The 27,887-nt window shown below is 39.7% G+C and overlaps 1 protein-coding gene across 1 annotated transcript; it reads right to left on the minus strand.

The window, feature by feature from the left end:
* Positions 1 to 490: 490 nt before the first annotated feature.
* On the minus strand, positions 491 to 27,367 carry ccdc85al (coiled-coil domain containing 85A, like). The gene is made up of 4 exons (XM_072384379.1): positions 26,662 to 27,367; positions 24,283 to 25,381; positions 5,681 to 5,738; positions 491 to 1,585 (listed from the first exon to the last, which is right to left on the minus strand). The coding sequence occupies exons 1-4, from the start codon at positions 26,905 to 26,907 to the stop codon at positions 1,567 to 1,569; spliced, it is 1,422 nt and encodes a 473-aa protein (XP_072240480.1). The 5' UTR covers positions 26,908 to 27,367; the 3' UTR covers positions 491 to 1,566.
* Between the last annotated feature and the right edge of the window lie 520 nt (positions 27,368 to 27,887).

Consider the following 27,887-nt stretch of genomic DNA (forward strand, 5'->3'; position numbering starts at 1 on the left):
ACCCGCATAGACAGATGTGTTTTAGTATTTCATAGAATTTGTCAGCTGTAAAGAACAATAAAATATCACTGCCCATATCTTTTGACAAAATCATTAAAACAGAAGCATGAATGGTGGTGTTGTAAATCCTTAGCAGTGCAGCAGATGTTGTAGGATGTGCGAAAATATGATGGGTGCAGAGGAAGGAAGAACTGCCTGGAGCTTCTCCAACAGGAAATTCTTTCCAGCGTGACGCCGTTGTCTCCCATCTGACAGAGTGAAATGTTGCAACGTGAGGGTGTCACTGCTTCATGTGTGATGGTCTGCAGGTGCTTTTGCTGGTGTTCAATTAATTTGACTGAAGAAAACTTTGGAAAACACTAACAGTGACTCATAGATTTGCTTCAAACCTTCAGTCACAGTCACATCACCAGAGTCACTAGTGAGTCATTTCTTTTTAATAAAATAAAACATGAACAAACGGTGCACTTTTAGATAAAGAGGTCTGTTTATTATTCGATATATCATATGCATTATCATATAATAGTTGTAATACCAGTAAGTCAAAAATAATAATCATATAATATTTGTATATATAGATATATAGAAAACTAATCCAATAATCTACTTTTTACTTGGACTTTACTTCCTTGTAAAAAACAATATGGAGAAATGTATCACCTTCTCCCCAGCTTAAATATAGGCGCTTTAAGGGAGAAAAGAAGATAATACAAAAAGAAAAATTACACCTGAACATTGCATCTCATAGAACTATAACATCTGTCAGCAGCTAGTAATTTTGACCATGTTGGTTTAAGACACAGGAATATTTTTTTCTTCTTTTCTTTGCTATAACATCTTTGAGAAATATGTTTTTATGTTCAGTTGAAGTGGCAGAAAATGTTTTATGAGGAAGGGAGACAATGTCAATCATGTGATCATCTGAATTTGGAGACTGAGAGGCAGAACATTAGATTACACCAGTCTCATTACACACTTTGAAGATAATGGATTGCTTAGATGAACAAGAGGAGGAAAAAAGCAGAAAACAGGGAAGATAGTTGGAGACGGAGCAAAAAGTGTGGGAAAATAATTCTGTTTTTGAACAGCAGGGTAAAGAAAGTTTTCTGTGCTTCTCCACCGATGATCTACATTTGTAAACAGAGGGTAGCGACACAAACAGTGCAATGTCCTCTTCATCTTCTCACCAAACTCCATTGTCCCTTGGTGTCTGTCTAAGTTCTCTCCAGGAGGCAGACTTGCCACAGCGAGCAGGGAGAGATATCCACTCTGATCCATCTAGCCACAGTAGTCCTTGTGAGTTTTACCAACCATAACAAAAACATTCACCTTAAAAAAAAAAAAAGATCCCACCTCATCCGCTCAAATTCTTGATATGTAAAAAATGAAAACATGGAGGCAGGCTGTTTTAAGGACTGTGGACATGGATGAGGCCAGGGACTACTGACCATCAGGAGCCATGGAGGATGGCTTCCAGGGGCCCTGGAGTCTATCAAGGCCAGAAACGAAGGAGGGCTGCCCCACTGCTACCCCACCTCCTTTTGAGAGGCGTGGGTTGCGAAGTTGTCAAGAAGAAGCATCAAAGCTGTACAGGAAAAGGCACAAAAACAAGATTCTGTTTTGATTTAAATTGATTTTGATATGATTTTATAAACTTGAAGGAAAAAAACAGCTGACAACAGCACCTGAGCCACTGTATGCTCCTGTTTCTTGTTGCAGTGTTTTGTGGATTCTCAGTAGATTGTGGTTTCAGTCAGTATATTAAACTGAAAATCAATTACCATTAGTGACATATATAATGCTGCTGAATGCAAGAGTTGACTTATTAATGGTAGAACAGGTCGAGATACTTTGGATGGTGGAGGAAATAGTTTCAATAGAAGGTTCCCGGTTCAAATCTCGTCTGGGATGTTTCTGTGTGGAGTTTCCTTGTTCTCCCCGTGCGTGCACAGTTTCTCTCCAGGAACTCTAGCTTTCTCTAGCAGTCCAAAATCATGCATGTTAGGTTAAATTTAGCTGGTTCTAAATTCTACATAGTTGTGAGTGTGAGCTTGCATGATTGTTTGTCAGACACCATTGACATCATTTATGTCTGAATTGGTCCTATGATAGACTGCCGCCCTGTCTGGCATGTAGCCGACCTCTCACCTAATGGTAGCTGGAATAGAAAGTGGATAGATGGATAATCCCTCGCTGCCGTAGTATGCTGTTTGATGGATGTTTGCTGGTTAGTGGATCAAAACTAATTGTGCATTACTTATAATTAGTATATTGGTGGATAAAAAGTGTAATTAATTTGTTATTCCACTCTAATTCTCTAATAGACCTTAATCAAAGAAGACAATTTGCCTTGTTATGAGCAGAAAGGGACATATGACACTAATAACATTCAAGATTGCTCAACTTTATGTATACAAGTGTCCCTCTAAGCCATGACAGCAAACTGACACAACAGTGTCATAACCCTGTACCTTTTAAGTGTGTGTTTGTGGGTTCAGTTTATTTGTTTCCTGCATCATGTCTTCTTCCTGTTTCATTTTTAAATGTGTGTCTCTATCCCCACGTCCTGTTTATATTCCCTCCTGTGTGATTACCTCTGCACCCTAATTAACTACACCCGTGTCTCACAGTCTCTCTGTCCTCTTGTATTTAAGCTGTCTTCCCCTTCCCTTCTCTGCCAGATCATTTGTCAGTTTGTCTCATCATTCCAGAATCTTTTTTAATGTTTCTAGTGTATGAATTCTGCTTGTTTCACTAGTTATGATTTCGGAGTAGCATTTGGTACTGTGAATTGAATTCGTTAGTTTTGACCATTGAACTGATTAAACAGCTTCTGAACTTTCCATCCAATAGTTAAATGGAATCAAGCAACCACTAAAAGCTGCAATAGGCAGGAACCCAAAATAAAGCATTGATCTGCAGCTCTGTTTTATCCAGTTAGTCTGGGCCTTCCCAGTTAGTCAACACATTCTCTGTCCCATGTCACCATATACAGAATTGTTGTTTTTTTCAAGAACATTTTGTGTCAGTTTTAAAAGCCCGGGGTACTGCATACTGCCAGTTATCCACCCACGATGCACTTGTTGTGCCAATAGTTGACTGCAAAAAGAAAATGTAATTTTGTAGTGATGGCTTTTAAGTAACTAACATGGACTACAAAAGGCGGTCGGAGGGGAGGACAGTGATAAAAAACCCTCTACCATGGGACTTTACTCTACTTTACTTTACATTAAAAGCACTTAGTTGAGCTAAGGCATTAATATTACTTGGTTAAGGTTAAAAAAAATCATGGATAGGCATTGAAATTGAGAATAAAGTAGCCTAGATTTGCATGCAGAAAGTTTCACCAAAATGTTCAAAATTGAAATGGCGTTGCATCCTGTTTCCAGCTCAGGAAACCCTTTATGTATGAAAGTGAGACTTGTAGGTATCCTCTGCATAACAAAAAGACAAAACCAAAAACAATGCGGCAACCTCCTGACTAAGTGTCAGTGTGTGATAAGTTGAGAGTGCAAAGCCCAGCTGGGGCCTTTCTGTGTGGAGTTTATATGTTTTCCCCATGTACGCGTATCTCTCCGGGCACAAACATGCATGTTAGGTCAGCTGGTGACTCTAGATTGAACCCAGGAATGAATGTCAGCGACACATTTGTCTCGTTTGTCTCCGTATTGCAGAGATTGTATAATAATAATATTCTAAAGGTTATTCTGAAATTTGCACCCAGCATTACTCAACAATTACTGCTCTACCTCAGCTTTAATCTAGGTGTTTTCTATTTCTCGTGAAAGTTACCTCTGCAACTGTTCTATACGGCTGGTTGAGTCAAAGCTACCTGCTAAAACCTGTTTCCTGAGTTAGGTCTTTGCAATAGCCTAATTTGAAGTAAAAGTGTGAGGTCTGCATTTGTAGAGCCCAGTTAAGCCTTTTACATCAGAATGTAGGAGGTGCTATGTCAGTGCAGTAAATTCTCCATCTACTGGCATGCACCTACCCAGAAATATTACAACACATTGCAATGATGCCATGTTGGTCCAAATGTTGGTTCTACACATCATCTCCTCCACATTTATAAGATCCCCACATAGTAATAGAAAGGAGTTACATCCAGAGACTTATGTTTTCAGTTGCCATTGATTGAAACTCCACCACCAACTAGCATTTTTGCGGCTCCCAGACAAATGTCGACATTTTACATGTGTGAATGCTCACAATGATATAATTTAGATCACTTACATAGGCTGTACCTTAAGCTCAACACAAACATACAGAAGATGGATAAATCAAGCTTAAATATTGATAAGTTGTTGTTAAAAATATCTTGGTCTCAATTCCCAGCATCTTAAATTGAGAAATTTTGATATATTCTACAAATTTTTTAATCATTATCATTGTTCTTATTTTCATTTTTTTGCAATTATTATATATTGCTGTTTCAGTTGTACCAGTTTTACTCACTAGCAGTTGGACAATTTACATGGTTTTAAATGTGCTGTAAAAAATAAAACTGACTTGACTTTCATTAATAAAGCAAATAGTCGCGACTTGTCATGTCCTCTGATAAATAGGTAGATAGATATATGAATAAAAGGAGCTGCCAAAGGCTGCAGAGAATCAAATGAAAGTTAGTAAGATGTTCATCTCTGCAGGCTTTTGTGTTGCTTATCAGTGACAGATCATTTTGTTCCAGCCTGCATCTGGTCACCGAGGGACAGCCTGACTTTATTCTCCATTGTTCACACATCCTTGTTGCTTTCCTCTGAGCTTGCAAATCATTTACTGACACAAATACACCTTCTTCTTTTCCTCACCTGAGTCACTGATATTTTTGTAGGAGGTAAGAAGGGAGAGGAATTAGGCACAGAGATACTGATGGAATGAAAATATTCTTGTGAAAGAAAAGGAGAATATGCATGTTGGAAAAGGTCAAAAGGCTTGTGAGGGGCCATTTGTGTGGTTTGGGATTATATCTGGTTGCGCGCACATGCATTTTGCAAAGCCAGGAGTAGCCTATGCATTCTTGCCTGTCCTCCAGGGAAAGGTATGCCTTGTCCTGCAGTCATTAAATATTAACACAGCCATCTCGCCCTCCCACTGATGCCTGATGAAGATGTAGGATGGCATACAGGGACAGGAGAGGGTCACCTCTAACTCTGTAGTCCCACTGTAAACCCACTGTGATTACACCTGGGCCAGACCAAGCATTCAAACACATTACTCATCTGGAGGCAAAACACTGGACAAACACTTCCTATGACCCTGCAAAGACACAGGATCAGTATGTTTTGTTGATCACCAACTGATAAAGATGAGAATGAAGTGCTAATACATTTCACTGCATGCTGTACTTGTATAACTATGAATGTGAAAAATAAAAGATCTGAATCTGAATTTGATGTTACTATATATTTCACATTCGCCTCGCTCATGGATTTAATAATTTGATGTAAATCCTGCAAATGTACATTGCTACAATCCAACAAAATGAGAACACATTTCGAGACGCCAGCTAAAGGAAGCATACCGAATGATAAAATAGAATAATGGGAGCTAATTACAGGATTATGAACCCTTGTGGAAAGAACAGACAATGACCTTCATTGACTGCTCTTTTTCTTTCAAAGTCTCTAATTAACACAAAAGAGGTTTGTGGTAAAGAAACGAGGTGGAGAGGGATTCTTACCTGTCCCATAGCTTGACATTTCTACAGTTATTGCTGCAGCAGCCGGCTGATATCAATGCTGTGGGAAAAAGAGAGGAGAAGAGAGACACAGAAGAAGAGACAAGTGTTCAATGTGCTGTTTTGACAATGAAGAGCATCTCATTAATCTAATGATTTAGAGTTGACATCTGTCTGTTTAGACAGTCAAAGCAAAGAAAAATTACTCATAAATAAACATTTTGATGGACTACCAGTACCAGCTTTTGCTATCCTTTGGAATGTATGTAAAATATGGAACTGGGAATACAGCAAGTTTTTCATATGGAGCGTATGACACTAACAGATCATACAAAAATAAATGGCTGAAGAGAAGCAGACAGGAGAGAAAGTTTGGCATTTTGGAAAATACACAGCGTACATCTTGATGAAAGATGACATGAGTGAGTAAACTTTTATTCTCTTAATTTAGGAAGTATAAAAAAAAAATACATACAAAAAAATAAGTAGAGCGGAGTGAGGGCAAAATATTTTTTCAAAAAAGGCTCTGGGTCATTTCTTCATATTTAATGATTATTAGAGTAGTGTCACATTCTAATTACATTTCCTCTTCCACAATCAATGAACACAGAAAAGACATTTAAAAGAAAACTCCCTCAGAGAGTATCATACTTATCTGAGGCTAAACTATCACATTCTAAATTCCAGTTGGTCACGTGCTGATGCTTAGTTAAGAGCCTCGTGTGCCGATTTTCAATGTCACTTTCTGATACACAGGGACCTGCTGCATATTGCCATTTATTACTCAGTGGGGGAGACGTACCAGCTGAGCCACTAGTAAACAGGGACAGAAAAATGTCATTCTATAGCGATAACTTATTACCAATACAACTCATATTAGGAGGTTTGAGAGGAGGAGGAGAATAAACACCACAATCTCAAGCAAGGGACTCCTTTATGAGTCAAGACTTGTCACTTTTAACTTCCGTACTCCTACTACTGCACTGCTTTGTTGTGCATTAAACATACTCGCTAAAGGTTAGGCAATAAAACTAAATAGATAAGGTTAGGCAATAAAAGTATATTGATAATGATGGGCATTAAAAGTACTTGGTTAAAAGTTTCTTTTTTTTGTTGTTGTTGTTAAGTTGAGCTGCTTGAAGTACCCGAGTTGTTACCTGCGGCAGACAGCTGTCGCAGTTTGGAGAGTCCCGCCAAGAATCCCAACGGCGACCCGAGCTAAAAGCCAACCATAAGGTGGCCACGAGGTCTAAAAAAATCTCAAATTTAAAAAAGCCAGAACTATTATGTGGATTTTGCCATGCCATAGTTGTTTGCTTTGTCACTACATTTTCTCAACTGTAAAATGTCAGTAAACATGGATGGTGTTACTTTCTGATGCTCCGACAAAGCTACAAAATATTGAGAAAAGCTTCTCTGACACCTTCCAAGTTGCCATGGCAACACCATGTCATGTTACCAACTCGGGAAACCCTGTACATGTAAAGTGGTGCTTTGAGACTACACCCTGCATTCAAAGCTGACACAACATCAGTATACAAAGAAGTAGGAGTAAGAACAAGTTGGCAAAACTTTCAGGTAATTTCCAGTTGGTTCAATTCTAATGTGAATTTCAGTAAAACTCATCGACATTCCCATCACTGGATTCTTTGGCTTTAAGTTTGCTTCTTTAAATCTCTGCTGCAGTGATGCAAATGACAGTGATTCACCTTCACAGCGTGGCTAAATGGGAATCTCTTCAGGCACAGACTCACGTGATGCAGATTGATTTATATAGGCCTTAATCAAAGATGACAACAAGGACAAAGCAATCACTTTGCAGCTTGAGAGATAGATGGAAAAGTTTTGTACACCAAGTCAAGTTATGCTGTCACACGCTCCTCCTCATATCAACCTGATAGATATAAATACACTTTCAACTTCGCCTTCTTTAAACATTTGACAGGCCCTTAAGTCCATGCTGACATCTGTGACCAAAGACCTGCAGTTTAATTTATGCTTCTCAGGAAAAATGCTGCTGTCAAAGAAAATTGTGTAAACCTAAATTTTCATTGTGCAGGACATTGTATTTACTGTCATATTTTACGGATTTGTATATATAGTTCTGGTCATGATGTGGTACACTTATGCTGTGAAGAAAAAAGGGCTTTGCCTTAGCTTTGATCAAAGCTTTTAAAGCTGTTGTCCCTCCTTACCTCCTTTGCCCTTCAAAATTCTTTTATCCTTGCCGTCTTGTTTGATATCTCTATCTCTTTCTCTCCAAGCCAACAATTTCCTCCTCCCCAGGAGTCCATAATCACGTTTTCAGCACATTTCCTCTCCTTGGTGCGGCAGTATTTTGCATTAAAGATTCATAACACTGTTGTGACGGCCACGTTGTGCCAAAGATTCCAGTTGCCACCTACACTGCTTTCCTAGCTGTTTCCCTTGCAGTGTTTATCTTCATGGGACAAAGGGAGGCATGATTGCACAAATATATGAAAACCCCTTTAAAGAGTGTTGTGGAAGCAGCAGTGAGCTGGAGGGTATTTTCATTCGGGGTCAAGGCTTGTGGAATGGAACTGATTTGATTACTTTTAAGCTCATAGCATGTTGGGGTGGAAAAACACATGCACCTTGCTTCATCTTAACACGTGAGCAAAAACAAACACCAAGAAAGTGCAGATGAAGAATAGCTGATAGCTATTTAGATGGTACATCTGACAGCAGAAGTTAGACTGAGCTCATTCTAGTGGATGAATACAGAAGCTAATTGAGCAATGGCGTCCAAGTAGCCTCTGAATCTGGTTACATAACGATGCCAAAATTAAAATCAGCTTTTTAACTTTGAATCATTTTATCCTTTTACAAATCAGCTCTGTATTCATTTTAGTGATATCATTTTTTAATTCTTTTTGACCGAGTCCATTACTTATGCAATTACTTTCATGTGATTAATGTTCCGAAAACAAAGAGGGTTGGATCCCTTCTGTTCCTCTGTACAGATTCTGAAACATCCTATCTAATCATTCTTTATAGAGAAATGGATGTTTCTGGCTAACAGGTTTGCAGTAGAAATGGCTCAGATGATGTGTGCCATTGCTAAAGGTAATATGAGCAAGTCTTTTCAACTTATGCTACCAATTTCTTGCCTTGAAAAAAAACCAGTGAACTCAAAATCACCACCAATCACAGCTCTCATAGTCTACATGTTGTGGGACAGAGGCCTTTATTCAGCCTTTATTCAAACGCTGATTCAGTTTAAAAACATCCTCCACAGCTAAGGCCAGCTTCACACCAGCTGCGTTGCATCTCACCCATGAACAGCGCTGCAGCCACGTGCCATCGAGAAGTTCAGCATGTTTTGTATTTATCACGCATGAGGTAAGTGTCAGGGAAGCAGATCTCAGACAAGCATAAAGCTAAAGCATTTCTTTGCTCATTATATTGCCCTTGTATCAGCAACAAACACCTTTAACCATAGTTTCATTGTGTGGGCAATATGTCATAGACATTTCAAATATTATGTTATTATATTGTTATATTATGTTATTATAATGATTATTTTCTTCCAATTCAAGCAGTTATATGTGACTAGTCTTAAACTACACCTGGACAATTTTCATGTTTTCAGTTTTCCAATCATATCAATCAGACAAAACTCTGTGTATTTATGACCAGTACCAAAGGCATCGCCATGTAAAAAGATGCATGGGCTACATCCACTGTATCTGCATGTCTGCATCTGGGTCCACGTGAAAAACAAACTAACTTCCCAACGATGGAGGGTACAGAAGGTGTTCAGCTAAATATCTGATAAAACTTGTGTTGGCATTAATCTGAGCTGCAGGGGTCATGTTCCTCAAATGACCTTGCACAGTGTGCTTCATTCACAATCTTGTACGACAGAGCAAATGGTTGTTCAGTGGTGGCACAGGGATTATCAGTGTAAATCTAAGTTTTTGTGACAGCTCAGACAGACTAAAGGACAATTCACTACATTAACCCTCTTGGCTTGTGTCAAAAGACAGAGAAAACAATATTAATAATAATATCGCTTGCTCAAAGCTGAATTATTAAACTTTGCTAAAGAACATTAAAAGAAGCCTGATCAGTACTGTTGGCACATTCTGCAGGCAGATCAAAACAGAATGAATTCTTTCAGCTCTGAGTTCCGGCATGTTTGACTTGAATGCTATACTGAATTCATGGTAGAAATACGATAATATCGGGTTGCATTAGTGGAAACGCTGCTCAGGAAACTATACACTAAGATGTCGCCATGAATGTCTGTTGATACCAAAATACTGACAGACAAGCTGACTCCCAGTCTCCCAACACGTAGTAGAGGAGAAATATCCCGGTATTATAAATATCTAGAGCATCCTGAAGAAAATCATAAAAAAGTTTCTATGGAAGAAAAATTACAAAACTCCTGACTGGATGTCTACTAAGGTATTGTAAAGAGAGAGGCGGAGCAACACGACCTCTTCAGAATACAGCTGTGTTTCTGCAAAACAGCAGTGCATCTAAAATATGCAAGGTTCTGAAAAAATAAAGGCTTTTAATCTCATATTTGAGGTATTGGCCTTTGTTGTATTGATTTTTGTATTCATTTGACATTTAAGTGATATTGCACTGAGGTATACTCACTTCTGCTGCGTACTGGATCTCTAAGCTTAAGGTGACATTGTGTTGGCTAAAGTTGGTGCAAAATATAGGCAAACATCCACAGCACATTTTGACTCTTTCCAGAGACATTAATCTCAGAGGTGTGTTGGCACCTTACTGTAAGAATGTTCAGATGACATTTTGGCCATGTAGCATCAATATTTGAGACCTTCCAACAAAAAGGATGGCTGCTTTGACATTTAACAGCATACATCTGTGGCATATCACTACAAAAATGCACATTTAGAATCACCACATGAAATATGGAAGCTGAAAGCTATTGGAAACAGTACAGTTTCTTGTTCAATATAACAAGCTAACTCAGTTCTGGGTCTTAGACTGCTAAAGCCCAAAAATAATTAGCTTGAATGGATTTTCTGTCATGAGATCAGCACACAAACAAACACACACATGGGTCACAAGATTAACTGCCGTCTTGTGATGGTGTAGTTCCGCTAACGCCAAAATCCAGAGTCCCTTTACAGAGAAGTTGATCAATGTCCAATGAAACTTACTCTCTGTGAATTCTAGCCAACATCTGTGACCTCTTCAAGGGGAGATATAAAGTGAGCAAACATACAGCACATGTGGACGATGTTTGTTGATCTAGTTATGGGCAAGGTCTTAAAACTAAAATTAGATTCAACAGGATATGAGAGGTGTGTAGAGGTTTGATGTGGGTCAGAGCAAGAGTATATGGATAATGTGATTACTCCAGAATAATGTGGGTGCTAAGCTCCTTAAATTCCACCTCGGTACACAAGAGGTCGAGTGAAAGGCTCTAAATTTCCCCACAAAGAGATCTATGAGATTGGCTTGGGAGAAGCTGATCCCATACTGAATAAATCAATGTTACGGATGAGATACCCTTTTCCCTTTGCAGCTGGACAGTAAACTCTATCAAAATGAACTCTATATTTCTCACAATCACACAGTTCATAAAGCAGATTCAAGACAATTTTAAAACATCTTGTTAACAACATTAAATGTCTATTCTTTGATGAATATATCTGAAATAAGATAAATGATTTTTGGGGACTGGGCAATAAAAATTAATGCAGTCCTGAAAAGGAAGAAGATCTGAATTACTGTATCTGTGTGATTTGTCAATACCGGTAATTAAGTTGATACTGATGTCTGAATCGAGCCTGTCAACACACAGATCTGCTCACCTCAGTGCTGCTCATCTCTCAATAGCCTTTGATGTGTCACTTTCTCCCCATCTCCCCCCTCCTTTTCTCTCAATTTACAGAATCAATACAAGGTAATTTCAAATGGCCATTCACTCTGATCTTCTAAAAATTGTCTACATAAATTATTCAGGCTGGCTGTGCAGGAAGGCCTGTGGTGATGCACAGAAGATCGGGGACCTTCGGGTAAGCTGGCAGTCAGTAAGGCAGTTTGCCAGGCTGAAAAAGCCTTGCTGGGGAGATACTCGGCTGTGCATCCCTTAGGTCGCGGCAGTTCATGGGTGTTTTGCACAACTCGCACAGATATTCATTTGGTGGTGAGATGTCTGCCATCATATCTGATGGTATACTGTATGTTCATAGACGGTGGTGGAATGAGAGAGTCCGTATTGAAGAACCTAAGGAGCTAGAAACATGTGAGTACAGAAGAGGTGGCACAGCAGAGCATACTCTACAGACACTGTCGTTGTACCTCTGATTCTGCAACAGGGACATCCATCCATCAATCCATTTTCTATACCCACTTAATCTAACTCAGGGTCACAGAGGGGCTGGGGCCTATTCCAGCTGTCATTGGGCGAGAGGCGGGGTACACCCTGGACAGGTCGCCAGACAAACAACCATCTACACTCACTCACACTCATACAAAAAGCATATCTCCTCTTCAAACAGCTAGAATTTTTAGCGCTCAGAAATTTTGCATTATACCATTGAAAGATACAAAATAAACAAAAGATGTCCAGCAAATTCTTGGAACAGCACTAAAAGTGACTCCCCTCTAAGTTGGGCCATACCCCACCTTTGGTCAAACTTCAGTGTGAAACCACTTATTGATTTTTGAGTAATGTCCAAACATAATTGGCAAAAAACACAACCTCTCCTCAGAAAACACGATGGAGATCCAAACTAAACTTTTACTTTTTCTTCCTTTGTCCATGAGCCATCTCCCCACCGTGTTCCATGAAATTTAACTTGGTGGTTTTTGTGTCATCTTGCAAACTAATAAACAAACAAATGGCAATAATTACATTCCTCTTTTAAGGCAAGAGCTAAGCTGTAGCAATCACACATCCTCTTTGGCAGAGGTAACAAAAGGGAAGATGTATGTTATTGACTGAATGGTTCCCCATTTCACTTGAATATTTGATAAGAAAATCAACCTGGGATTGAATCCAGGAAGCAATTATTTTAGCTTGTCATGAAGACTGAAAGTGAAACACCGAACATCTGCCTATTTGACATCTAAATTCCACCAATACTACTATAGCTACAGTGCTATAGCATTTTGTAGACTTGGTGTTCTTAGAACATAGTAAGTTCCTGCATACCTTTTGAGCTTTTGTCACTTTTAGGGACGAAGATTTCCCCCCTTTTGTTACTGTTAAAAAATATCTACATGGTTCTTTTTTGTCTCTGCTGATAAATTAGTTTATTTTCACAGAAACCATGTTAACCAATGCTTTAGCAACATTTATTTTATTTGAACTGTCACATGCATATCATATTTTGTGGAGTGTAACGATACATAAATAAGAAAGCAAAACCTTCCATACTTCTGTTATTAATGGGAAGTGTCTGACTAAGGTGTCAGAACTGTAATCAAGTAAGTGATGACAGCAGAAAGACGACAACTTGAAACCTCTGTTTTTGCAGAGTGGCTCACTGTACAGCTTAGGTAGGCCATGGATAGAAGAAAGCATGAAACTCAGCAGAATAGAATTAAATAATTGCCTGCCTGCAGCCTAATCAAGGCAATAAGAACAGAGTATGTTTGTGTTCGTATGCAATTCCTCTGGTTTTGTGATTGCAGCGTCAAAGACAAACACATATACATCAAATATAGTGCAGACTCAGGAAACCTCTTCCAGCCACATGCAGAGATGTCTCAGTTAATTCTTGAGTTTAACTGGAGTCTCACCAAAACATCTGTGAGACTCAGGTTGAACCAGAAAAGATCATAATTAGAAAAAAAGACGATGTGTGATATGGCATCATCCCTGAAATCTTTCTTTGTTGCTTTTGTTTTGTGGTGAAGCTCCACATCGCTGCAATACGCAATTTACTATGATTCTCAAAGGTCAATTAAATATTTAAGGAGACACTTGCAAGATAAACTGCTGTTGTCCTATTTTAACATGTCACTACCCATCAGTCCTCAGTGCTGATGAATAATATAACAGAGTGGGCATACAATAGCGTGTAGAGGATTGCAGCTCTTGCATGCAAACAGATCTCAGATGGATGGAGATGACAAGACACAATATGAAGTTTTGCCAGCGGTGATGGATGTTAAACTTTCAGCCATTCCACAAATTGCAGTTTCATCTGTCACCAAGGTTCCATATTTGATAACATCTTTCTGTGTAACTCTCACAAGACTGTGGACCTTGATCACCCATATCCTGGGACTGGAACTTGTATACGCTTTTTAAAAGGGTTTTGATCTCCTCTCCTGACTGAAAACTACACTAATCATTTTGTACTTCAGCCATATTAAAATCCCAGTGGATTCAGTTTAAAATAATGCAAAACATTGTATCAAATATGAGTAATGTGCAAGCAGCCTACAGAACAATGCAATGAAATACAGAACAGAATACACGCGTAGCTCGCAATGTAAATTAGTTTATATTCTCCAATCCAACATCTTTATACATTTTATTTTTAAATACTACAAACAGCTCACATAGCACATATAAGTGGTGAAAATATGTTCTTTTTTATATAGGACAAAGAGACTGCATTGCCAAAATAATGAGAAATATCAGCACACAGGTGCGTCTACTTGAGAAAAAATCCTGAATTCATAATTTGAGAGGCCATTAAAAAGCATTCCAGTTTAAAAAAAGACCATCTGCTGCAATTCAATACAAGTCAAGAATACTCCTAATGACATGTCTTACCTGCAGCTAAACCTCCCCAAAAGCTAGTTGAAAGACGTCATTAAATGTATCTTTTTCTATAACTGTAAAGGAAATGAACCAGCCAGACTGGAGAAGTTCGGGCAAATTAAATAGATTCAAAGAGGAAATCGCACAAACCATAAACTGAAAGATACTAGTAAGAGATAATGACTCAAATATAATGCCAATCATCTCATGTTGGTAGGATCAGCCAGTCTATTTGCAGTAATGGGAGCTGCACACATGCATTGCTGTCATTCTCATCAGGAAAACCATTACATCAAATGCACATAATGCACAACAAAGGCAGAGGATGAATTCATGCTCCAGGAAATGGATAACTACAGCCATTTGACATGTTATATTCCTGATGGGTTATCTCACTTTCAATTCTCTCAGTTGATGTAAAAGCCATCTCATAAAAGTAGCTGCAAAAAAGCCTGGTACTTGACCAGTGATAAAACACAAAACTGACAGGCACAGGCAAACAAGCTAGTTGAGCGTTACGCATGCAAATTTAGAATGAAAACATTCCATGTTTTTTTCTTTTACAGATTAAATATTACATTCATGAAGATATGCAAATTCCTTAAACTGAATGTTGTCAGGAGCTTTAGTAACAGCCTTTCTATAGTTCAGTATTAACGTTATCCAAAAACACATGCCCACATTAGTCACTTTGAAGAAGACATATACTGTGTAGTGTTATACTAAGACACATAAAACCTTCTCAAAAACAAAAGCTTTACAGTTCAGAGAAGCTGTTGCTCCAGATGCATCTACAGATTTTACAGCTTCAAACAGGTCAAGAGGCAAAACTGCTCTCATGTCCCACCAAACTGCAGGGGCTTCTATTTAAAACAATCAGAAATCATTTAAAAAGTATTACTTTCGTGCAATTTTTTTTAACATTCTTTCAGAGAAATTAAACAATAGAAAGAACTTTACTAAGAAACAAGACTGTTATAGTTTTGAGTAGAGGTGTGGAAATGTCTTCATTCTAAAAAAGCACAAAAATGCTAAAATGGACAATTCTGCAACAATGTCAATCAAAAATGTGCAGGCAACACAAAATTATAATACACAATTGTGAACTGATGATTTGTTTGTCTTCAGTGGAACGATAAAGTCACATGGTTACTATGGTATGCTATGTTCACCAGGTGTTAAAAAAGAGTGAGAAATTAAAGTGACTGACTTGTATAGTATGAACAGAAACGAGGTGGGTTACTCAGACAGGCTGCTAAAAAGATGCAGCCTAAAAAGGTAAATCAGACTGATCTGATAAGTTGCATTTATCAATACAAAAGACGTTCTGTGTGGTAGTTTAATAATTTGAGATTGCAAAACATTGCATCCATCAATACGCATGTTAGATAGATCAAATGAGGATTTCTATTAACATATAGAATGTAATCAAATTGAACTTTGAGGCCACTAAAGATTTACGTCTAGTTTTGAGACAAGAAGGGTAAACCTATAAATCTACTGTCAAAAACCTCAAATTGTCCAAAGCAATTCAGAATGTACTTATTTGGCAGCAACCCACTGGGCCACTCTTACCTGCCCCAAATCGGGAGGCCAACTATAACCACCTTGTAGTGGATATGTCTGTGTGACAAGCTTGCATGACCGATGCTGAAGTGTTACCCAACTGACGGCTCATATTAATGACACATGTCCAACTGCAGTGTCTGCATCAGCTGTCAAGAGACAGCTCTAGGGCACAGGCATGTGTGCCAGTTTTTAAAAAAAAACACTCTTATGACCCCAAAACATGAAGAAAAGGCAAAGAAAGAGTTAGATTTACATTCCATTCCATTTATATATTAGATGTTTTTGCCCAAAGTAATGTAAAAGTGAGAAAAACTCTGAGAGGCCGTGTTGTTCAGTATCATGTCCAAGGACATTTTGACCAAAGGTTTAAAACCTCGAAGCCTAAAAATGCACAACTCCTCTGTGAATGTGTTCAGACTGCAGAAGGAGAGATCACAGCCAGGTACCTTGAAAAACGTACTTTTAGAATGGGCAAAAATTGCAGAGCTGTGATCAAAGTAAGTGGTGGCTATTTTGAGAAATCAAATATCACATGTCTCTAACACTCAACTTTATGTCAACTTGCACTGTCGATCCATCCTTTCATTTTCTACCACCTATTGAACTGGTCAATCGGGCAACAGTCTAACCAAAGATCCTCTGACCTCCCCCTCCACAGCCATCTCCTATAGGTCTTTTGAGAGGACACTAAGGCATTCCCAAGCCAGCCAAGAGATATAATCTTGAGCCTATCCTTATCAATCTTTGTGCAAGGCGGGGCACACCCTGGACAGGTCGCCAGTCCATCACAGGTCAACACAGAGGCAACGAGACAACGAGACAACCATGCACACTCATACTCATTCCTAGGGACAATTTAGGGTCATCAATCAACCCAACAAGCATGCAACTCATGCATACACAGCAAGAACATGCAAACTCCACACAGACAGACCCCAGCCAGGATTCATCCGGGGGCACTCTTGCTGTGAGGCAACTGTGCTAACTATGACCTCAGATTTGGAGGTGTTAATTCTCCTCATGGCTTCTCACATTGAGCAGCACATTGTTTGCAAAAAGATAAGATACAATTCAAAGCTGACTGATTTCCATTGTTCCCTTCAGAACTGGCGTTTTTGCATTCACTGCATGTTACTAAAATGTACTCAAACCAAAACTGCACTGTAAAACTTTAGAGTTTTGAAGAAGATATATATACCTTTGGAGGATACTGTGATCAAATTACTAATTAAGTCTGTGCAAGTTTTTTTTTCGTAATGAGGGCCACCAACATAATTTATTCTTTGTCAAAAAAGTCAACCCAAATCTGCCAAACATCAATTCTGCAGCCTGAAAACTGTACATGATGCACTCAGTTAATTTTTTCCAGCTTAGCTCCCTAATTCACTTCCACCTTATCACTTGATACCCTCAGACTCCAGACTCTCTGTATGGCATCACCTACAGCTGAAGTAAATGCAACATAGTTGAATGTGGTTTCTGCTGGTGACAGTAGGGCTGACTGAGATTCCCTCAGGACCAGTCCTGCCCTCATGCATGGCAGCCACTCAACTTCCAGCTAATTACCTGGCCTAGCAAGCTAATTTCCTCTCAGCTCAGTGGTCTGTTCCCTGCTGGCATGTCGTAAGAGCACAAAGGCTGTTCTCCAATCCACTGGGTTTGTGTGTCTATTGCATGACTGAGGCTACTGTGGAACATTTGTCACATACCCCTGGGGTTTCAGCTGGGGCAATGGTAGTACATGCCAAGCATCCTTCATATCCTTCATAACTCAAACTTTGGAGCTACTGATGGGGGAAATATTTAACCATCAATGTTTTATAAGTCTAACCTTGTAGTTTTTATTTCTAATCCTAACAAAGTGATGTTATTTTCAAGCCAACTAGTAAGTGATCATTTTTAATTACAATGTGATATGTTTACATGTAGCCAAGAAGTCTAAGAAGTTGAAGCTCATGTGTAAAATTGACGTTTTTTTAAGCCCAAGCCATGACTTTTTTCTAACCCAACCAAGTATTGTTATGGATAGAAAGTATGTTGGTCTCAATCTCACCTCACACAAAGACCCATGGTCGAAATAATCCATCAAACCACCACTTCGACATTATGAGAGCTTTATGCCTAGTTAAACAAGATTTGAGAATGATATCTGGTGAAAATGCACATGAGTCCTATTTCCACTCCCCTGCTTGTAGGGGTGGTACTTTACAGGGTGTCATTATGAGCCATATGGAGGGGTATAAACAAACAACCTATATGACCATTTCAGTTGGGCAACTTGTTGATTGTTCAAGAAGTACGTCAAAATTAAGACAAATCAGTAGTATCCACCTTTGAAAGAGGAAGCAGCCAGCGGCTTGATTAAAAATGACAGCGATATTCACCAGAGGTAGATAAACAAAATGCTTAATCATGCACTCCTTGGTTAATGACAGCTCTGATGGTGTATGGGCAAGTGTGTTTGGGATAATTGGTCTCAGCTGTGATTTTAAATTCAAATGCCATGATAATATTTAAATGTGTAATTTTGCTCTTTGCAAGATTACAATGAAGACATCAACCTTGAGAATCACACGGCCTCGCACTCAAAGTATCACTAGAATGTTTAACAAGCTATCTTTCCTCTGCTGTTTTATATGATAAAACACATAAGTAGAGTAAAATAGTATCCTTATTTTTGGGGGAAATAGGGTCTTGGGTAATAAGGACATGGGACTGTGTGCCAAAACATATCAGTCTACACAGAATCATGGTACTTTAGTAAGTTTGTCAAGTAATAAGAAGTAAAGCTGGAATGATAGCAAGGCTAGTAATAGTACTGAGCATCGACCTAATGCTTCTCTAAATCCTCTAATGCCAAGCAGCTGTGACAAACATTTGAGTTTCCCCGTGCTACTTAGGGTGTGAGACTTTGCAGTTTGTCAAGGGATACTTTCCATTCATTGCCTTGGCAAGTATGGAAGACGAGGACAGAGTGGAATCAGAGAAAGAAAAGAAGATGTGTTACCAAGAGGAAGACAGAAAGAGTGAGAGATGGAGGGGAAGAAAACAGCCAGTAATCCGACCAAATGCTTCCTCAACCTTCTTTCCTCAGCTCAGCCTGGCAAAGAAGCACATCCTCCAGCCTCATCCAAAAGAGGGCTTTGTAATCACAGTTCTCTCTCTGTCCGACAGCTGGTTGTTCACAGTGGCAGCCAATTAGGATGAAAGGAAAAAGGAAGACAGAAAGAGAGAAAAAGAAAGAGATAGCCAGACTTTCTCAGTGACACAGAAGAGGGAGAATATAATCTGAGGCCACAGCTTCAATGATGATTTCCTGCTGCCCTGACAGGCCACAGTACTTCTAAACAACAGCCAGAGGAGCTGGAGTCTAAACTGATGCTGCACTTATACTATGATACAGATGTAATGAGACAGGGGAATATTCTTTGCTAATTCAATTATATATTTCATATTTCGTAGTGGGTATTGATGTTCTCGAACTTTCGATTTTTTTGGGGATCAAAAGAAGAAAAAAAAAGTTTTAAAAAAGAACATAAATATGAAGTGAGTCTGTATGAATTATCCAGCTAGATACAAAAGAAATTCATAATTGCTTAAAATTCCCTAAATTCCTTTCTCAGTGGGTGCCACAATTATTGATCAGCATTCATAACTTGACAGGGCAGTCATCTCTAGCCTTAGACATCAACACATGCTAAAGAATCATTGGAAGGCCTAAAGTAGAGATACTCTGCATCTAAACAGTTGAGAGCAGGTTCTGTTTTTATCGCCCTTATGAACAGAGACATAACCATCTGACTGAAAGGACTGCATAAACCATCTATCTATTCAAAAGCTATAAACCTTGGCATGTTTAGCTCATTCCCACAGCTGAAATACAGTTTTTCCACAATCTTTACAGTTATTTTCATGACAAGCGATGAATAAATATGTAATGTTACATTTGTTGGGTTTTTTGTGGGGTCCTGACAGAAAAGGCTCTGTTCAGTTGAGAGAAATATTTCATTATGTTTTCCCTAAATCTGTGGAAGTTGGTTCTTCACTATATATAATAGTTTAAATGTGGCAGTCGATACCTGTAAGTTTATATTTTAACAAATGCAGCTTAATAAATTACCTATAAAAGCATAACATTATATGCTGCATAACAAGGGTTAGTTTCTTAACCTCCATTTGTTAAAAGTGACAGATATCAAAAATTAAGCTTAAAACTTTTATATCTACACGTTGTCTCTAATACTAGTGTCCAATAAAATAGACTACACTTAACAGTATCCCTATTATAGGACCTTCATACAGCTTTGAACTGGTCCTATGCTTAAAAATGTCTACATTTCAGAGCTCTAAATGTGAAACTCAGGCTGAGTTAATTTCTCTCAGCTTCACCAAGAGGCTTCTCTCATGTCGCTGAATATGTCAGCATTCATGGAATTAAACCTTAGGCTATATTCATACATAACAAAGGAGCATGAAAAATATGGAAAACCAATAGTACATCGGGTGCTGGAATATGATATTTAACTGAACTGTTTTAATATATAAAATGTGACAACCTCTTATAACTGACATTTATCAAATTAAGCATTGATGATGTAAGGATCACACTACCAGAAAACAAGTAGGCTATCTTGTGTTCAGCTGTGTTAATGTCCTCACATTTGACTGATAAATACTTGGAGATTGGAACAACTTCTACTTTTACAACTTATGACATGAATTAAACACAGCACTAGAACAAAGTTTAAAAAAAAACTGATCATGCATTTTTCGTACTCATTGATGGAGCTAACTATGGCAACTTTATAATACTTACATAAAACAATGCTGCTCCTTTATCTGAAACAGTCAATACCTGGTGTTTTGTATGGAAGATTTAGTTTTGTTTTAGCATCACATCATGTATCTATTTAAAGCACCACATCCACAAACTTTGCATCAGAGAAGCAGCTATCGGCTATTTGAAGTGAACACTCAAATTGTTTGAATGCTCATCACTGGCATCACAAGGGCAAAAGTACTTTTCACACAGTGCGTCTGTCTTTTCCCACGCGACCTATTTTTTCTCCTTACGATCATCTGTGCAGCTTAAGCTAATACACAGAACTTGTGATTGCTAAAGCAGAAAACAAGATTAGGTCTCTCTCCTTTCTTGAAAAAGACACTCAATGAAAGGGGTCTTTTCTGCTTTGCAAAAATTCAACCCTCCAGACTGGGTCAGAAAACTACCAGTCCCTGGCTGATTATGGGGATTTTATCATATGGAAAGACAGATCTTTTTTATTTTAGTCAACACTGAACTTAAGGCGCCACAACATATGCATCACTTAGAAAGACTGAAAAATTAGGGAGACTGACAAATCCAGAAGGAGTCACTGTACATGTTTTTAAATACATTACTTGGTGAATTATGTTTTCAGCGATGCTGGTTTGCATGTATGTAAGATTTTGAAAAATTACTGAGAGGTGGAGCATAGCATAGGTAAATATCTGTTACCTTTGTGTACAGATTTGGATCACTACATTTATGAAACAGAAGTCAGTGCTTTGGCATTGACAAAGTCATTGTTTTTTACGTTACAATTGTCATAGTCTTGGTTATTGTTAACATAAGGAAACAGACTTAAGCAATCTTATTTTCATCCACTGAAATAATCATATTCACTATCACGTTTTTACAAAGCAAAACTTGGCAGGCCTCATTTTGGGGTAATTTCTTTCTCCCACCTGCAAAAAAAATGACAGAATGTGTGCGATAAGCCTCCAAAAAAATGCTAAAGCAGATTGCATTAAAAGGCTAGAGAGGTCAAAATGTTGTTTTGCTTTCCTTCTGGATTTTTTGTCAAGAATTTAAATGGCCTGAGCATCAGCACTGTTGAGTGGCAGGTTGACATAAAACATTCATTGTCAAAAAAATAAGCTCATACTTCTACAATATTCATGGATGGGACACTTAAGCACACAACCAAACACACACACCCACTCATGAAAGTATATAAAAAATGAAATAATTCTAGCAAAGAGCTTAGGGGATAATCCAGGCGGGTGGAGTGTACTACATTGCCACAGGAATTTAATACCCTCTTCTTCCAAAAATGGACAAGGCTGTAATGTTAGGTCACTGGATGGCACACATGGACATGAACACAAATCTACGATATTGCTTGTCCTACCTTACAAACAACTCTGTTCATAAAACTTTCTCATTCTTCATTTTCTTTTTTGCTTCTGTAGTTCTGTAGTTAGTTTATGTAGTTTTTAGTGTATATAAGTTAATTTGCAACAGGTGAATGGTATTCTTGAGTCAAATTCAGAAGAAGTCAAGTTATTATCTACACTACCAAATTGAAGTCTTTAACCTCTGACTGCATGATGATTCAATGTTTTGATCTCACTCGCAATATCATGTCGTGACACTTGACGTTAAAACCCTTGACAGGTCAGTGGAGTTCTGGAGACCCCTGTGGGAACATGTTCACGATAGAGAGAAGCAGTCATTCTGACAGATACCAAGATATGATATCCTAACGTGACTCCATGGCAGCACACACTCAGACTTAATGAAGTTTTTATGGCCCTGGTTAAAGGCTATTTGGTGCATGCTTTTCACTCAGAGCTAAGATCACAACAGTTATGCCATAGTTGGCAAACAACCAAGCCCAAGGGCCAGAGAGTGCCCCATGCACTCACAACATTTTCCAGTTAAGGATTTGTGAGGCATTAATGTGGTGTGGCTTTTGACGACATCATATGGGTTTCGGTTTACATCAAGATTGAGCCCTCTTATAGCCACAGGGTGCAAAGGGAGCTAAAATAGAAGCAGAATCAAAGTTGTGGTTGTTGTTTATCATAATCCGATGCAATCCATAAAGATTATAAAATGGCAAAAGAGAGCATCTTTACAACTAAACTATATTTTTGAGGCTAAAGTGACTGTAGTACTTTAAAAACTCTGAAGCCATTTAATGTTTTAGTTTCATAAAATTGGTGGAATCTCTCCATGGGGGATTTTGAATGTGCTTCACTGGGTTATACACAAGAACAGTGCCACAAATAGTTGAGTCAAAAATGATAAAAGAATGAGAGCTAGATTGTGTGTCAATTTTTTCCCCTTCACACTGCTGGTCAATAACAGCATAATAATGGGTCTGACTGTCAAATCATCCGTGCTGGAAAGTTACCAAGAAAAGTAACTCAGATACGACCTCAAAGATTTGTGACTTTCAGATGTCATTCAACAGGGACAAACCCTTTAGTTTCCATGATGCTTCATGCCCCAAAATATTACATTTTCATACTAGAAGTGAAAAATATCTATATAGCCATTTTCACACCTTCACTACAGCCCTGGAATTTTCTGAAGGGGCTGCAAGTCAAACTGTAAATGGCCTTATGTATAAAGTGCTGTCATCAACACAAACAGTTGTGTTTATTGTCATTATTGTTGACATGTATGAATCTCATCCACCATCCTCAACATATGTAAACAAAACATTGCCAGTGCCACAGCACACTTTTAAGCAGTATGAACTTCCTCTTGTATGCTCTGCTCAGATATAACAAAACATTTCAGATGAAGAATTTAATGTGTACGTATAAGTGCTGGCATGACTCTGCTATGTGCTACTGTTTATATTTCCATTGTAATTTCAGCTTCATATTGCAAAGTCAGGCAGATATTTCACCTTGAGGAATTTGTCCTTTAGCATCTGAGAGCTCTGTGCCACTCAGCACTTTTTCCCCCGGACTCCAAAAATCATTATCAGCCACTGCTGGGTATTAAAACAAGAGCCAAGTTGGTTCTTTGATTTTTCCGCCTCCTCTCTGACATCCATAACTCCCATAGATCTCCTGGAGATGGACATGACTAGAACAAAGATTTGGGGTAAATCATTGTCTAATAAGTGTGTGTGTGTGTGTCCTGGTGTTGGCAGCACTGCAACATTACCCCACAAATCTGAGAATCTGGATAATTTGTGCTGAATCTCTTCAACTTGAAAAAAATATTCCTAAAACTTATATTTTCTCTCTCATCTCATGAGTCAACCCACATTCCTCTTGAGAAGTTAAAAAAAATCAATAATGCTATAAATTTAGCAAGGAAATGTATCAGAATGAGGAGGAGTATCAAGTATATCTTCTAAATCAAATGAATGCTTCCAAATCAAATACTGCTATGCCAACCCCTCAAAAATGTTGTTGAAGGGTTTATCCTCAGGGTCATGTTTTAAATCAAATGACCTGATGAGATGACAACACAAGTAATCACAGAAAGAAAAGCACATAAATACAAACACACACCTACCATTCACGCCATTATAGATGCTCCGATGATGTGGTGACAGATCATCTGCAGCTGGCCTCCTCTGCCCGTCTCTCACAGGGCTGCCAAACTTAACGTGGTCAGGGCTCATACTGTACTGATGCCTATGAGGTTCAGGGCTGCTACCCTGGACCACGCAGACCTTTTCATGGTGCTCACTGGTTCCCAAATGTGCATGCCGGGATTCAGGGTTCCCACAGCCAGTCCCACTAATGCTGCTCCTCTGGTGCCTCTGATAGAGCTCCCCGCTGCCTCCCTGGCTCAGGAAGTGCTGCCTCTGGCCCAGGAGGAGATCAGAGCTGTGGTGTTTGGGGTGCTGTTCTGGACTACGTCGGCCTATGTTTCTCCCGTATTTTTCTGGGCTCAGACCCCGCATAACTCGGCTGTGGTCAGGAACAGATATGGAGCCACAGCGGGGGCGGCAGAGCTGGGGCAGCGTGTAAGGGTACTCCAGGCTTGTGCTTCGGTGGCGCCCAGCTGGGTGCTCAGGACTGGACACCTCCCTGTCTCCTCCACTTCCTCCTGCTATTCCACTGATACTGCTACATCTCGGTTTGTGGACAAGTTCAGGGCTCCCTTTTTCCCCACCACTGCCAACACCACCCACTCCTGAAGCAAGGTGCGCTTGCTTATGGTGAGGGTGATCAGAGCTGTCAGCACTGCCTGCGCTGGAGGTGCTGCTCCCGTCCCCCACGTCCCTCATAAGCAGACCCTGCCCTGGTACCAGTAACAAACTATTCTGGCTGTCTATGGAGTTACGGCATCCTCCCATCCCTATACCCCCTCCACCTCCACTTCCCCCCACACTACCCCCTCCACCCACCACTCCCTTCTCTTCATCCAGTAGCAGGCAGAGCTCCTTCAGCTCCAGGTTCTCCCGAATTACCTCTTCTTGTCTAAGCTCCAGCTCCTTAAGCTTCTGAAGGTAGAGGGTCACCTCTTTGCGCATGATGCTGGCACTGTAACGCCCAAGACGCTGCCATTCCCTGGATACACGTTTTCCTTTTTGACGGTCATCATCTAAGAAGCAGCACAAGTCCCGCAGTTCACGATTGTCCTCTTGCAGCTTCTGGTTGATGTCCTGAGAAGGAGAGAGGAAAGGTAAAAGAGGAAAAACAATGAGACAAACTGAGCATTATGCTCTATCGAATCTAACATAACAAGACAGTGCTCAAAAAGATTTGCTTTGGAATAATTTCCAGACCAAACATTTTTTTATTGTGATGATACCAAATAAATGGCTCCAGCCATTGTCCAATTTGAATCTATTTCACTGCTCTTTCAGATATCACTCAAATGCTGTTTGTAATCATAATGAAATGAAATCCTAATCCGCTCTGTCTTTCCCATAAAACAACAGAGTCACTGTATTCAATGGGAAAAACATGATTAGTATCCTTCATCCGTGATGGAGAAGCCATGACAGACATTCGTCAACATTGGAGAACAGAGATGGTATGCCCTTAACATTTTTCACAAAGCAACATTAAGCACCCCTTTTTCACCTCCAAAAGACATCCCTAATTCATTCGGTAACATTTTAACTCTGCCCTATCCTCCTGCTTCCTTTCCCTGTCAAACCCTCCAGCTCTTTCCTGTGTAATTAGGCCTCTTTAATGGGTGGAGGTGACAAGGTCTCAGAGAGAGGCAAATGATCCCAATGTGCTGCTGTGGCTACCTCAGGCTGGATCTCAACTTTAACTGTAAACACTGTTGACAGTATGCTGTATTACCCTTATTAAAAAAGGCTGTTGGAAAAGGTTAGTGAAAGCGAGAAAGGCTGAATACAGCTTCAAAGCAAATGCCACATTTCCCTACAGGCTAATTGTATTTCAACATGCTGTAGATTTTTGAGGAGGAATTTTCTAAGAATGTGATGTGTGTGCAGGCAGAGAGAGATCTGGACGCCAGATTTGAGCTCCATGAATAGAGGGTGAGATTCACAAAAGGATTTTTCTTCATTTTCTGCATTGGAGGATACATTTCTGGCCCATGAAGCTCACTTAAACTAGCACTGTATTCAGTGTGTGGAAAAGTCACGATTCGTAATTGATTTTGCTCACAAGCACAAACATCACCACTATTATTAATATCGAAAGCCATATTTCCCCACACATATACTAAAGTTTAAATTTAACACTAATCCTGCCCCAGGTTGTACATTTACAAGTGCATGCAGACTTTACATTAATCCACATCACAATCTAACCAAGGCCTACACAATCCCACAATGAACTTCAGTGATATCTCAAACTGTGGTTGCAGCGGGGCTTTCTAAGCAGCATATCCCTTCTACTTTGCGCGTTCTCAGGTGCGCTCCAAACCTATGATCTCATCCTTTACCAAAGCGCGCCCCCTCACCTTCAGCCCCCTTATCTCGTTTAAGTGCAGCTGGAGGCTGCGATTGACCTCTCGGATGAGATTCCCGTGGTCCAGAATCACGCTCATCTTGTCGGCCTCAGACCGCCTCAGCCGGCGTACCAGGTCCTCCTTCGTCCACTTGAACAGTTCCTCATCGGTCAGACCGGAGATGTCCTCGGCTGGACTTTCAGTTTTCGCTATCGACAGCTGGAGATGGGGCTGGGGCGGCTGAGACGCTTTCTCCATTGGCACAGCTCCTCCGGCACCGACAAAAGGTAGAAAATACTTTGAGGTTCGTTAACAACCCCTGCTCGCATCCGCTCCCCGGTCGACTTAGGGGTGGAAAACGGTTACCGATTGGAGATCAAGGGGCATAGTTTGGCCTTTTTGTTGCTTCACACTCTTCCACTCTCTCCAAGAGCAACAGCTGACGATGCCGGCTGGGTGCGATACAACGGAGAAGAAGATGTGTTCTTTATCACTGCATCATCCTCACAGCCGAGATGGACTCCATGCAGGCACTGTGCAGTGTGAGTTGCGTCCTTTATCCAGTGTCCAAATTCAATCCGGAATGTGGTCAAAATGAGTAAAGCTTTAATGGAAACACGCCTTCCGCTTGTAGGATGCAAGATATGTGAGTGTCCGCTGTGCGAAGCAGAAACAAACCGGGAGGAAAAGGCTCCTCTCTGCCTTTCTCGAGCTCTCTCCCTCCAGGGGTTTGCCCCTGACCAAAAATACAGCTCGGTTGCAGCGCCACCTAAAGCTCAGCTTCACTCCAAACAGGCTGGCCAAAATATAGTTCAGCGCTCTCGGATTTATTTACGTCTAAACTGATAATTGCCAAAAACATTTACAGAAAAAAATCGCTGCTTTTCTAAGATTAGCAAAGTTATAGAGGTGAGCGAAAATAAGGTGTTCTGTTTTAAAACTCAAATGGCTTACAGCTGCATGATCAAGTATCCCATATGTACTCTAGAGGTGCAGTGCGGTGTTCCATTCGGAGGTTTATTGATTGTCTTGAGTTTATCAGATTTCATCCAATGTCTCTCACTGATTTTTAAGGAACAGCAATTTGTTTTGAACTCACAGAGACGTCAATCATAGGAATGTAAGCTCTTCACGACTTATGGAAGAATCGCTTGACTCCAGAACCATGGACAGCTACTTAATGGGTACCTATAAAACGACCCCCCCCCCCCCCCCTCCCTCCCTCCCTCCATGGATTG

This window comes from Leuresthes tenuis, unplaced genomic scaffold, assembly GCF_036924035.1.
Source record: "Leuresthes tenuis unplaced genomic scaffold, fLeuTen1.0.hap1 SCAF_4, whole genome shotgun sequence".
Classification (NCBI taxonomy): Eukaryota; Metazoa; Chordata; class Actinopteri; order Atheriniformes; family Atherinopsidae; genus Leuresthes; species Leuresthes tenuis.

Coding starts and splice junctions, on each gene's coding strand:
- ccdc85al (XM_072384379.1), bottom strand. CDS start 26,907: ATGGAGAAAGCGTCTCAGCCGCCCCAGCCCCATCTCCAGCTGTCGATA. Junction 25,382..26,661: donor ACGAGATAAGGGGGCTGAAG/GTGAGGGGGCGC, acceptor TCTCCTTCTCAG/GACATCAACCAGAAGCTGCA. Junction 5,739..24,282: donor CATCTATAATGGCGTGAATG/GTAGGTGTGTGT, acceptor TTTTTCCCACAG/CATTGATATCAGCCGGCTGC.